General features: G+C 37.1%; 1 protein-coding gene across 2 annotated transcripts; it reads left to right on the top strand.

The window, feature by feature from the left end:
• Positions 1 to 2,638: 2,638 nt before the first annotated feature.
• On the top strand, positions 2,639 to 8,188 carry CCNG1 (cyclin G1). Of its 2 annotated transcripts, XM_082836735.1 has the most exons (7): positions 2,639 to 2,837; positions 3,914 to 4,177; positions 5,794 to 6,047; positions 6,629 to 6,707; positions 6,788 to 6,886; positions 7,113 to 7,307; positions 8,177 to 8,188. In XM_082836735.1, exons 2-6 carry the CDS (start codon positions 3,914 to 3,916, stop codon positions 7,302 to 7,304), a joined length of 888 nt encoding a protein of 295 aa, XP_082692861.1. In that variant the 5' UTR covers positions 2,639 to 2,837; the 3' UTR covers positions 7,305 to 7,307; positions 8,177 to 8,188. The 2 variants fall into 2 exon arrangements, with proteins under 2 accessions (XP_082692861.1, XP_082692860.1); XM_082836734.1 differs by lacking the exon at positions 8,177 to 8,188 and having other exon boundaries at positions 7,113 to 7,443.
• The last annotated feature ends 5,185 nt before the right edge of the window (positions 8,189 to 13,373 follow it).

Raw genomic sequence — 13,373 nt, 5'->3', positions numbered from 1 at the left:
TTACTAAATCTGTAAGTCTTTAAAAATAAATCACAATTAACAAAAGGCTCATTTTTTTTTCTTTTACAACAGTACATAATTGAGTCTTACATTTGCACATTTTGCTAATTAGGACTTTAAAATTATTTAAATGATAGTCTGTATTCTAATATTATGCAATAAAAATGACAGTGGAGGTGAGGGGAAGGAGAAAAGGTAAAAAATGTCCATTTGATCTGATTTGTATTGAATCAATGTTTCTTCAGTGCTATAGAAACAATTTTTTTCATGCAGGTAATTTCAGATTTTAATAAAAAGTAATAAGATCCTAACGTAAGAGAAAACATTTTTATTACATAAACAATGATATATTACCTAAAGCTGCATGTGAAAATTTTAAGTATAAAAAAGGCATAGAAATTAATACACATGGGACTTCCCTGGTGGTCCAGTGGTAAAGAATCCACCTTACAATGAAGGTGACATGGGTTCGATCCCTGATCAGGGAACTAAGATCCCACATGCCATGGGGCACCTAAGCCTGTGTGCCACAACTACTGAGCTCGCACGCCTCAACTAGAGAGAGAAAGCCCACACACCACAACTAGAGAGAAGCCCGGGCGCCACAACGAAGAGCCCATGCACCGCAACGAAAAATCCCGCATGCCCCAACGCAGATCCCACATGCCGCAACTAAAACCCAACGCAGTCAAAAATAAATAAATAAATAAATCTTTAAAAAAAAAGAAATTAATACACACAATTTAGATACTTTCATTAGTGTTAAGTAAACAACTCCAATACTCCCATTCTAGAAGACTAACTCTGACAATAGATAAAACAGAATTAAATGTATGTTAAGCAAGACATTTCAAAAGAAATGTTAGTAATTTAATAATAAAGGCTACCATTTATCAAGTAGTTACTGTGCTCTGGGCACAATGCCTACCTCTTTAGGTACTTTGCATTATTTAATCCTCTCAATAACTCTGTGAATAAGGTACTTTTACTTCCTATTTTTTAATAAAAGAAAATGAAAACTCAATGCGATTAAAAACTTGCTAAAAGTCATGTACCTAGTTAGTAGTCTGTGACTTGAAAATAAGTCAGTTTATATTGTCCACAAAACTACACAATCCACAAGGACAGGAACCAGTATATTCTGTCCTCCATTGACACATATTACGTGTTCAACAAGTAGTGAAAGAGTGCATGTGTACATACCTATATTCCTAATTTTGTTACTAATTTTGTTCCTTTGTTACTAAAGGAGAAACATTTACATTTGTAAACTCACACATTATTGTAAAAAGAACTTTTTAAATGTTTTTAATTGCCCATTTATATTCATTACGTGAGTTCTTTTTCAAGGATGACCAAGGCCTCTTCCCCATTTGAAACACAGAGGTTTGACAAACTGACCTAGTGATGTGGCTAAGGTAATATTTTAGGGCATTAACTTTTTCTCTCAGGTTTTCCCTTCCCCTTTCTCTCCACAACTCTGCTCCCATTTCAGGGCTTGGTTCTGTGTCATTGCCTCAGGGAAGCACCCAGCAGGGCAAACAGCAAACATGCCAGCAAATCTTTCAGATTTTAATTTTTTCAAAGCCCAGGTAGCCACTAACCAGGAAGAGACCATGAGAACAGAGACATCAAAGTACAGTCCACCAGAACTGATAACCAATTCCTTGTTCACCAATCCTCAGGCCCTTTTAATGTAGACCCTTCCCATTTGTGACAATAGGGAAAGAAAGAGGGAAGGAGTGAGTCCAGGAAGGCTTCAAGCTAACTATTTTTCCACTTACCAGGCAAAGGCTCACAATCAGAGATTAAGTTCACGGACAGCAAGTAAAAAGACTAATATTGCTTCACACACGGATCTGTGAACTCAGATTCATAAGCACTACAATTATTTTTGTCTACTTATTCCTCTTGAGTCAACCACACACCTTTCAAGCCGATGAAGAACTACCAACTTTTTTAATTTGTTCAAAAATCAAATTCAGGAAATTGGTAGGAGACCAAGAATGTACGTAGCCCAACTCCACCCTTTGATAAATTATACAAAAAAGCAAAACAAGGCAAGGAACAAGTGATTTCCAAAGCTCACACGGAGAAACTTCTGGAGATTTAATAAACCACACCATAGAATATCCACCACCTCTCCAACTGCAGTGAAAAACCAGGCCTTTTTTTTTTTTTTTTTGTGGAATCAGACACTGTATTTTTAGAGAGAGCAAAAGCACTCTACTAAACCGAACGGAACGAAAACTCCCAGTACATTCTGGAACGATATTCTGGCCAATCCGTCCGCCAGCAGAGGCCTTACCGGGCCTGGGTTGGTGCGCGCAGCGTTCAGCTCCCCCTCCTCTTCATTGAAGACACTCGGGGAAATCCTCCAATGAGAGACAGTTAGAGGTAGGGGGCGTGGTCTCAAGGGGCGGAGAATTTGACTCCGGGATAGTGAAAAGCGTGTGCTGATTGGCCGGACTTCTTCCCTCTACGGACCAGCCCTCTTTGGACAGCAGGAGCCATCTATCATAAGACTTACACCAATCAGCGGCGAAAATGCCTCCCATGTGCCCCTCCCACCGCAGCGAGAAAACCCCGCCCTCCAATATATTACTCAGGAGGCCAGGCGCGGCCCCTTCGGCTCCGAGCAGACCCCAAGGAGGGCAGTGTCGTCTCGGCGGCGCTGTAGAGACCTCCACCCAAGACGGCTCCCCCTCCCCGGGCCTCTCCCGTCTTGCCCGCGAGCCCACTCGCCTCATAGGCCTCTCGGTTCTAATATCTTGGGGTGAGGTGAGAGCAGGCCCGGGGAGGGTGGTTACCGCTGAGGAGCTGCAATCGCGATCAAGGTGAGCTCGGATTTCGGGGTTGACCTCGGAGTGCGGTTAGGGAACAGGGTTGGGGGGCGCGGGGTGAGGGGTAGGTCTCGAGCCCTTTTCCTCGGTTAACTCTCCCCGAGCAACAAGTTCAGGCTAGTACGAGCATGGAGGGGCGGGGCCAGATGCGACCTCCTGAGACGTCTTAGTGTCTTATGGGCCCGGTCCCAGCCCAGGGGCCAAAGAGTTGGACCCTTGAAGTTTGCAGTTCTCCATCTGCCCACCCTTTCCGTCGCGCAACCCTAAGGATTCTTTCTGCCTCCCTGTCTTTCGATTGTTGCGAGGAGGGACCGTCCGTGTGTCCAGGGTTTAGCCCGTGCCCGCAGCAGGCACATAGTAGATGTTCAGTATTGTCTTAAATTAATGAAACTCCCAGATTCCTCTTGCAGGCTGGATTAGCCTCCCGCCCCCACTGCGTGCACCCATAACTGCCTTTAAGCTTCCTTTCCTAACGTCAATAGAAGTTAACAGTTACTGAGCAGTGAGTGCCAAGCACTATGCTAAACTCTTTAGTTGAATCATCTTGGTTAATCTTCACAGCCATTCAAAGAGGCAGATATGCCTCGTTTTACAGACTAGAAGTAAGCTCATTAATATTGCCCAGTGTTTATTAGGCACCTACTGTATGTGCTAAGTACCTGTGTACCTAGATGATCTCATTCATTCCTCACAAGTGTCTATGAAATAGGTAATAACCTTATACCCACTTTACGGACTAGGAATTGAGGACTAAGAAAAATTTACTAACTTGAAGAGTTCACATTGTTAATAAATGGCAGAATACATGCTACCATCTAATTTCAAAGTTTGGGCATGAAGATTTGCATTTTTTTTCTTTAAAAAGCCATGGCTACTGCCCTCTAGGAACTCACAATTTAGGATGTGACCAACTGGTTGGGGAGGTGGAGAATTACAGATGGCATTTTGCAGTGACTTAGATTCACTAATAGCATTGAGGGAGGGGAGACTTGTGTTATAATGCACCTGGCACAACACAAGGCAGGAAGGGCTGTTCTTTCACTCCTTTCTGGGCTTTGTTCTATATATAGATGATAGAGGTACTGACAACAACTGACTCTCAGAAACTGCTACACCAGCTGAATGCCCTGTTGGAACAGGAGTTGAGATGTCAGCCAAAGGTCTGCGGCTTGAGACTAATTGAATCTGCACACGATAATGGCCTTAGAATGACTGCAAGACTGAGGGACTTTGAAGTAAAAGATCTCCTTAGTCTAACTCAGTTCTTTGGCTTTGACACGGAGACATTTTCTCTAGCTGTGAATTTACTGGACAGATTCCTGTCTAAAATGAAGGTACGTCTAAAGCTACATTACCCTGAGTATTTCGTGGTTTTGTTCAGTGTGTTTTGGAGGTGGTATTGCTAGCTTTGGGCTGGTATTCATAACTTTTTTTGTTTTCAGCAAGTAGCCAAAACATTATGGTAATTCTGTGTGCTACAGCACTGATGAAATCCTTCCTTTTAATTAAGGGTGATGCATCATTTATTCAACTTACTTTCTGACATTGAAAAGTAGTCTAATATCAAATGATTAATTGCAGAGTCTCCCAGTAGGAGAGTTGGCTGTTGTTTTTAAAAGTCTTTTTTGATAGGTTGGGTGTTTTCATTTATTTACTGTTGTTTCTAAATTTTAAGAAATGTGTTAGAGGCTGAATGCTAGATTGGGGGTTAAGAATTAGACGATATTTCTTTTTTTTTTCCCTTTTTGTTGATGCTGTCAACCGTCTGGTCATAGAGTATATTTCTTGATCTCTATTCATATAGAATAAAGTTCTAATTGTTTTAGCCTTAAATTTACCCAAGTCGTGCTTATGCTTGTCATTTCCAGCCTAAGTTTGCATATAATAGAGAGTATCTTCTGAAGGAGCATTTATATATAGTTATTTCCCTGTATTGGATAAGGAGGACATCAGTGTAACTTTCAGAGCTTAATTGTTACAAATACATCTGACTTCTCTGTGTGCCAGTGGTCATTGGTAGATAATGAAATAACGTGACAGTTAAAATGCAGCTCATCTTTTAGTCCTCAGTACCTAACAGAATGCATCATATATGGGAGGAACTCAATGTGTATTGAATGGTTCAAGAAACTTTTTCAGTAGCCTAATTAAACAACTCTTTAGATACCATGTGCAGGCACTACCTTTGACTATAAATGTTACATAGATGAAATACATCTATCCCTTAAGTGTATTATAATCTTAGTGGCAATAATGTTTGCACTGATAACTATTATATAGTACAAGGAATAATAAGAAAAATAATTACATTATACCTCAAAAGAGGCATAAATGTATTGCTGAAGGGGTTCTAAGAAGAGGAGAACACAAATACTGGTAAAGGCTTCATAAAGTTTCTGTTGAGCAGAACTTAAAGTGGACAGAATTTTGACTGTGACAAATTTTGTAGACATTCAGAAAATGATGAATAAATTTAAAATACTGGTAGTGAATAGAGCTTTACAGGCAGAGTAAACAGTATGTGCTGTAGTATTTAAAAACAGTTTACATGTGTTACTACAAAGAAAACAGCCTGGAAAAACACAACTTTCTGGAAAGAAATTTTGTGCATAAGCTGTAAGGTATTTCAGTCCTCATATAAGCCTTTGACCTAGTAGCTTATTGCTTATCGTTCTGCACTGATTTAAACAAACCAAAAGAAGTACGAATTGTTATGTGCTGAAGCCACACATTACACTGAAACTTAGTCTGTTTGCTCAAAAATTGGTTCCAAGTGGGTACATATGGTTAAGAGGCTACAGTTGAGGTATCAGTGGATCTTGTTAAATCCTTCACAGCTGAGAAATATACCTCAAAGATACATTTTCGAAGTTATAGGTTGAGTTCTAGATTATCCTTTATGTTTTTATAACTGAAATAAGGTAAAGACATGGACTTACTGTCTTTTTAGGTACAGCCCAAGCACCTTGGGTGTGTTGGACTGAGCTGCTTCTATTTGGCTGTAAAATCAATAGAGGAGGAAAGGAATGTCCCATTGGCAACTGACTTGATCCGAATAAGCCAGTATAGGTTCACAGTTTCAGACTTGATGAGAATGGAAAAGATTGTGTTGGAGAAGGTGTGTTGGAAAGTCAAAGCTACTACTGCCTTTCAGTTTCTACAACTCTATTATGCACTCCTTCAAGAGAACTTGCCATATGAAAGGTATGTGATGTTTGTTTTTAACAAAGCAGATTTGGAAATCAGAATGATGTTGTCCGGATGTTAAATAAAATCAATATCCTGGGAGAATTCCAATCAAAATAAGTAAAGTGACAGCTAAGCTCCTTGAGCTTCACTTCACCCTCCAGCAGAAGTGAGAAGACTTTCAGTCAAAAGTAGCTTCTTGAAGTCTGTGAATTCTAAAGATGGACATTTCAACTTTTTTTAAAATTACGTTTTCCATTTATAGACAAGTTAACTTATAGAACCTAGTAGGTAAGCATCTAACACAGATGTATGGAAAAAGGAACTTCAGATTCAAAAATAGATTTATTAAAATGAAAAGAAACCTTGGGAGTTGTAGCATGATACTTTTTTTTGGGCCCAAATCAGTTAAAATTCATATATGGTATCCTTAAGAAGTTAATGTTTCTGAAGGAAGGGAAATTCTTTACTTCGAATAATTCACTTTCTATGATAAGTGTTTATAAACTTCACTTTAAAATTGACTTTTTTTTCTAAAAATTTCTTTTGACTTGATGTAAAATTATCTATATAAAATTAATTTCATTTTCTTTTTAAAGGAGGAATAGCCTTAATTTTGAAAGACTAGAAGCTCAACTTAAGGCATGCTACTGCAGGATCATATTTTCTAAAGCAAAGGTAAATATTTTATAAAGATTAAACCTATTTATATACCTACTTTTATATTCAACATTTACTTTAAAATTTATCTCTTTTAGCCATCTGTGTTGGCATTGTCTATCATTGCCTTGGAGATCCAGGCACAGAGGTGTGTAGAGTTAACAGAAGGAGTAGAATGTCTTCAGAAACATTCCAAGGTATGTCCAGGTCATAGCCTAAATCCTGTTGACAGCTGTAAAAGCAACTAAACCACTTGTTCCTAAAGTAAAATGAGATGTCCAATGTTTATTTGAAACTTAAGTAGCTTATCCTCAAATTTTTTTGACGAGGAAACACACGTGTTAATAAGATTGCAATTATTACTATAATTAAATACTGTAGGACTTTTATTTTAAAGAATATATTTTTTTAATTTATTCACAGATCAATGGCAGAGATTTGACTTTCTGGCAAGAGCTCGTATCCAAGTGTTTAACTGAATATTCATCAAACAAGTGTTCCAAACCAAATGTTCAGAAGTTGAAATGGATCGTTTCTGGGCGTACTGCACGGCAACTGAAGCATAGTTACTACAGAATAACCCACCTCCCAACAATTCCTGAAATGGTCCCTTAATTGGTAAATTTGGTTCATAGTTTTTCTCCATGTAGAGAGACTTTTCTAATGCTATAATTTTCTTCTGCAATTCAAGAATTTAAATCTGCATTATTTTTTTAAAAAAATGGAGTTGGACTAGCAGAGGGGAAAATGACTTCTCTGATCTAGTCAGCTTGTATTTGAGGACATTTACTACATTCAAGGTACGACACCCTAAGAGTAAGGAATTCTCTTAACCTTTCATATATATGTTAGCCATTTCATTAAATTTTCAGCTTAAAAAGCAGCATCGTTAATAACCTGAACTTTAAAAGTAGCACTAAAACAGTATTTTCTTTTTTCAATTTCACATCATTTTGCTGTATGTAGACTTAGGCTTTGGCTCATTTAAAGTTACATGAGCCTGAGTGAGGGAGCAGGACCAAAAGTTTGAACCATACATTGAACTAATTTGAGACTGTTAGCTTATTAGCAAAATCAGTATGAACTCGGGTATTGTACTTAAAAGGTAAGTTGTGGCAGGTGGTCTCTACATTGAGTGTCTAGAAACTGCCAGGATGTCTCAACTGTATAGTGTATCATTATACATCTCAACTGTATGTGTATCATTGCTATAGTAGTTGAACACTGGAAAGTACATGCATAAAAAATGTAAGCCTCCTCACAAATATATGATGTACATTCTTGCCATCTAAGTTTAATTCATGTTGGTGATTTCTTTCTTCCTACTTAAAACTAAATATTAACATAGAACACATCTACATAAGACGTGATTGTGAGTCTTAGATATTTTCACAGGTAGTAATATTTGTGGCAGACTTCTGATAACTTGATTTTTTTGTTTTTTAGGATTGGCAGACTTCTGATAACTTGATTTTTTTGTTTATTAGGATTCTTACAGCAACAAATAACTCTTCTGAAGCCTTTCTCCACAATCCTGAGCTGTGGATTCCATAATGTTATAACGGATTTAAGCTGTGAAGCCTCAAAATATCACAAGTAGATTAACATTGGTGTTCTCAGATTTGGGAAAACTGCCTAATTAACATTACCCTGTAGTGGAATCACTCACATTTGAATTCACCTGTGAAGCATACAAATCAAAGCTAACAGCATAAATGTGAAATGCTAATGACAAGCCTGGGAAGGTAAACTGTGAATCTTCATTTCTAACACTGATCCAACTTTCTGTATTGGGTCAATATATTGTATTTAGGTGGTGTCAAAAACGGTAACCTACTTAATTTAAATTTAAACTTTAAATTTAAATATGAGGTTTACATCAAAACCACCACTTCACAAATGCACTTTTAAGGCATAATAAGGGTCAGTATTCTAGGCAGTGAAAATGGTTTCTTGGCACCCATAATGCAAGTAATATATAATCCAGAGATGTGGACTTTATTGCTACATGGGAGTCACATTTAAATTTGAGGGCATTTTATATAAAGCAAAACTACAGGCCTATTAATTTCAGCATATTAAGTTATCTTTAATATTTTTCTAGAAAACAGGTAATGTTCATATCCATGATTTAAAAAGTTTTATACAAAATTTACTGCCTCAGTCTAGTCCCATCAAGAAAATTAGTTTTTACTGTAGTAGTAACTCAAATTAACATCACTCTGAAAAGTTTCTGATTTAACACTCCAGAAGTTTTTACTAAGCACTGTTTTTATGAAACTGCCATTGCTTCTAATTTAGAGTTTTGCTTAAAAGGGAGAGAATATACTTTCATTAATTGCCCCTACTGTGCCAAAGGAAAGTATTAAGAAAGGTAAGTAGGCATCTTCATAATTATAAGGTTGCTGAGGTAGTGTTCAGGATTTCAGTGAACCTAAGGAGATCTACTGTGTTAAAGTGTCAGTTAATGTAATGTGTAGCCTGAATCCATCCAGGATGGCTATACCCAAGTTTGACATCATGTTATGGGGAGATATGCATTGGAAAATAAACCAAAGAACCACAGTGTATCTTATACTTTTGTAAACCATGTTTTATGGATAACTTTCCAGTTTTCCCAAAAGACTGATAAATTTCAAGATTTTGAATACATCAGTGTTAATTTTGAGTTGGCAGAGGTAACCTAACCAACTACCATTATGTTTGGTACTAAGGGATATACCTTTCAATAAAGTTACTGAAATGCATTCCTTTGCTGGGTGGTTTTCTATTTGTTTCTCTTCTAATTTAATTAACTATTTTGGCACTGTGATAATAGAACCACAATAAAAAGCTGTCTTCACTCACTATATTTAAATTTAGCACTAAAGTAAGATGCATGGTAGGAGAAACAAAATTTCCTATAAGAGTATGGCTATTACCTAATTGACACTTTCCTTTCTAATGGTTTTTTAAAGATAGACACAAGATGATGACAATTAAATATGCTTAATATGCATTAAAAAGTCAGTGTTTATACACTATTGGTCGCTTTTATTATTTAGATTCATCACTACTATGGCTATCCATAATTCAAATTCACCCTCAGATTCAGCCCACCTGAAGTTCTGTGCAACCCTATTATCTAATTAAACAGTATTCCAGCAGGTCGTTGTTAATCTGCTTAGATCACTTGTTAATTATTATTGGAACTGAAACAACAGATGACTTTGAACTGTTCATGTTTAAACTAACAAGATACAAAGTAGACAGTGTATGGAATTACTGGTGAAAGAAAAACTTTTATAAAAGAAGGTTCCTGGGCTTCCCCGGTGGCGCAGTGGTTGAGAGTCCGCCTGCCGATGCAGGGGACACGGGTTCGTGCCCCAGTCCGGGAAGATCCCACATGCCGCAGAGCGGCTGGGCCTGTAAGCCATGGCCACTGAGCCTGCGCGTCCAGAGCCTGTGCACCACAAAAAAAAAAGGTTCCTTTGGTATTTGACTCAGGTTAGATATATTTAATAATCCCTCTTTTCAGAAGTGCTGTTTTTAAAAAGGGACCTGAACCTTCTATGTATTTCTAATTATGTGACATACTTTCTAAAAACTAGACATTTCTGATCTAACATTTGTGGTTAACAATGGTAGTTTTTACTGTCCGGTACTATAGTCAGATGTTTCAGATGAATCATCTCATGTAATCCTTAATCCTATAAATTGAATGAGATTATCCCAATTTACAAATGAACCAGAACCAAGGAACAGGTAAGTGATGAGCCCAAGGTCATACACCTGTACTTGGATGTGTGATTCAAATCCAGGCAATTCTGACTCGGAGGCTATGCTCTTAACCTCTCTGCACATTACTTCCCAATATAGATTAAATGGACTCGTGAAATTGTATCAAAATTACCAGGAATAAAGAGGGATATTAAAAAATGATAAAAGAATCAATTCACCAAGACATGACAATCTTAAATATGTATGCACCTAACATCAGAGCTTAAAAATACAAGAAGTAAAAACAGCAGTGAAAGGAGAAATGAACAAACCTTCAATTACAGTTGGAGACTTAAACACTCCACTCAGTAATGTATAGAACTACTAGAAAATCAGCAAGGACATAGAAGGACTGAAAAGTACCAACAACCAAATAAAAAATCATTTACAACAGCTCTAGAAAATGAACACTTAGGAATAAATCTAACAACAGATGTACAGGTTCTATAAGCTGAAAACCATAAATGCTGATGATCTATATCAAAGAGGTGCTAAATGAAGATGCCCCATGTTCATGGATCAGAAGACATGCTATTCCAGTGGAAACTCCAACTTTTTGTTATACAGACTAGCTGATTCTAAACTTCACACGGAAAGGCAAAGAAAATACAGCCAAAACAATTCTGAAGAATTAAGTTGAAGGTATCACGCTACCCAATTTTAGGACTTGCTTTAAAGCTACAATTGTCAAGGCAGTGTGGTATTGGTGAAGGGAAAGACACAGATCAATGGAACAGAATACTGAGACCAAAAACAGACCCATATAAATAGCAATTGATTTTTGAGAAAAGTGCAAAAACAATTTAATGGAGAATGAATACCCTTTCCAACAAATGATTTTGAAACTAGACATCCATATGCAAAAAAATAAACAACCTATATTTCACAGCTCTTACAAAAAATAAAATAGGTCACAGATCTAAATGTAAAAGATAAAATTATAAAACTTTTAGAAGAAAACATTGGAAAAAAGTCCTCATAACCTGGGATTACAAGATTCTTAGACATGACACCAAAAGCATGATGAATTAAACTTCATCAAAATTAACATTCATGCTTCAAAAGTCACCATCAAGAAAGTGAAAAAACATATATAAAAGGAGAAAATATATGCAAATCACATATCTGATAAAGGACTTTTGTGCAGAATATATAAAGAACTCTCATGTCTCAATAATAAAAAGGCAGATAACCCATTAAAAAATGGGCAAAGGATCTGAATAGACATTTCTCCAAGGAAGATACATAAATGGTCAATAAGTACAAGAAAAGATGCTCAACATAATTAGCAATCAGAGAAATGTAAATCAAAACCACACTGTGATACAATTCCATATTCACCAGGATAGCTAGGATCCAAAAGTCACATAACACATGTTAGCAAAGATGTGGAGAAACCGGAACTCTCATATACTGCTGATGGGAATGTAAAATGGTGTAGCCACTTTGCAAAACAATCTAGCAGTTCCTCAAATAATTAAACAGTTTCCATAAAACTTGAAAATTCCACTCCTAGGTAAGAAAGGAAAATACAGATGCACACAAAAATTTGTACTTGAATGTTTATAGCAGAATTATTCACAGTAGCCAAAAGGTGGAAACTTCCCAGATGTCCATCAACTGGCAAATGGATAAATATGTGGTAGTCATAAATGGAGCATTATTTAGCCAGCCAAAAAGAATGAAGCACTGACACATACTAGAACGTGGATGAACTTCTAAAACATTATGCTAAGTCAAAGAAACCAGAAACAAAAGACCACACTATGATTCCAGGTACATGAAATATCCAGAACAGAGAAATCTACGTGATGGCACGTAAATTATTGGTTGCTTCAGGGGGTTGGGTGTCTGTGCATGGTTGGGTGGGGTGATAGTTAAAAACTATGGATTTGGTGGGGTTTTTTTCTGAGGTGATGAAAATTAAAGTTGACAATGGTGATGGTTGAACTTAATGTGACTATCCTAAAAACCACTGAATTATACACTTTAAATGAGTAAAATGTATGGTATGTGAATTATCTCAAAGCTATGTTTTTAAAAGATTATATATGATTCTATTTAAATGAAGATCTTGAAAAAATATTGAGGCAGAGACTAAATCAGTGGACTCCAGGGTTTGAGGCTAGGAGTAGGGTGTAACTATAAAGAGAAAGCATGAAGGAGTTTTTGGGCTGACTGAACCAGTCAATTTCCTGATTTTGGAGGTGTTTACACATATCTTTACATAAGTTAAAATTCACAAAACTACAAAGTTGATTTTACTGTATGTTTATTCAAAATATTAAAAAATTTTAATGTCACATAGATCAGCCAATTAAAGGAAAAACGCCTCTTCCCCAACAACTCACTCCTAAAGTTATTGGGTAAAATGAACATCATAGGTATCTTGCCGAAGGGTGTGGTTGGGCTGCAGCGGCCCAGAGTGGGGCATTAGGATCCAAGTAGGTGAGGCGGGTTATCTCTGCTTGGCATAGGGTTTTGGAGCCTGAGCAGTGAGAAAGGTATTCGCATGGGAAGATGACCTAGAATAGTGAACCAACTATATTAAGGATAATAGGGATCAGGTATCTCACTGTTGAAAGGAGTTCTATACAAAGGGAGAGAGCAAAAATGAACCCCATGGGATCAGAAATGAAAGTTTAAGTGTGAACTCATGGTTTTCAATATATACATAAATATAAAAATATAGATGTAAATGTATGCATAATAAACACACACCAACAGCAACTACTCACTAACACATAGAACCTGGCTTCTAAATACCATTCTTCACTAGAGAACCAGGGCTCCTGGGAAAAATGGCTGATTCTTGTGCTAGGGTAGGGAAAGCAATAATAAGTCTGGTATATCTTATGCCAGAGAATAAGAAGTTGCTCAAGTAATGATGGGGACATGTCAAAAGGGCATAGAAGCCACCTACAA

The sequence above is a fragment of the Leucopleurus acutus genome (genome assembly GCF_964270905.1).
Source record: "Leucopleurus acutus genome assembly, chromosome: 3".
In the NCBI taxonomy this organism is placed as follows: Eukaryota; Metazoa; Chordata; class Mammalia; order Artiodactyla; family Delphinidae; genus Leucopleurus; species Leucopleurus acutus.
Note: the sequence above shows the minus strand (reverse complement) of the source record. Positions and strands in the feature narration are given on the sequence as shown.

Bases quoted from the DNA above. Each gene is read 5' to 3' on its own strand.
- CCNG1 (XM_082836735.1), top strand. From the start codon at position 3,914: ATGATAGAGGTACTGACAACAACTGACTCTCAGAAACTGCTACACCAG. The intron at 6,048-6,628 runs GTATGTGATGTT...TTCTTTTTAAAG, and splicing joins GAGAACTTGCCATATGAAAG to GAGGAATAGCCTTAATTTTG. The intron at 6,708-6,787 runs GTAAATATTTTA...TATCTCTTTTAG, and splicing joins TCATATTTTCTAAAGCAAAG to CCATCTGTGTTGGCATTGTC.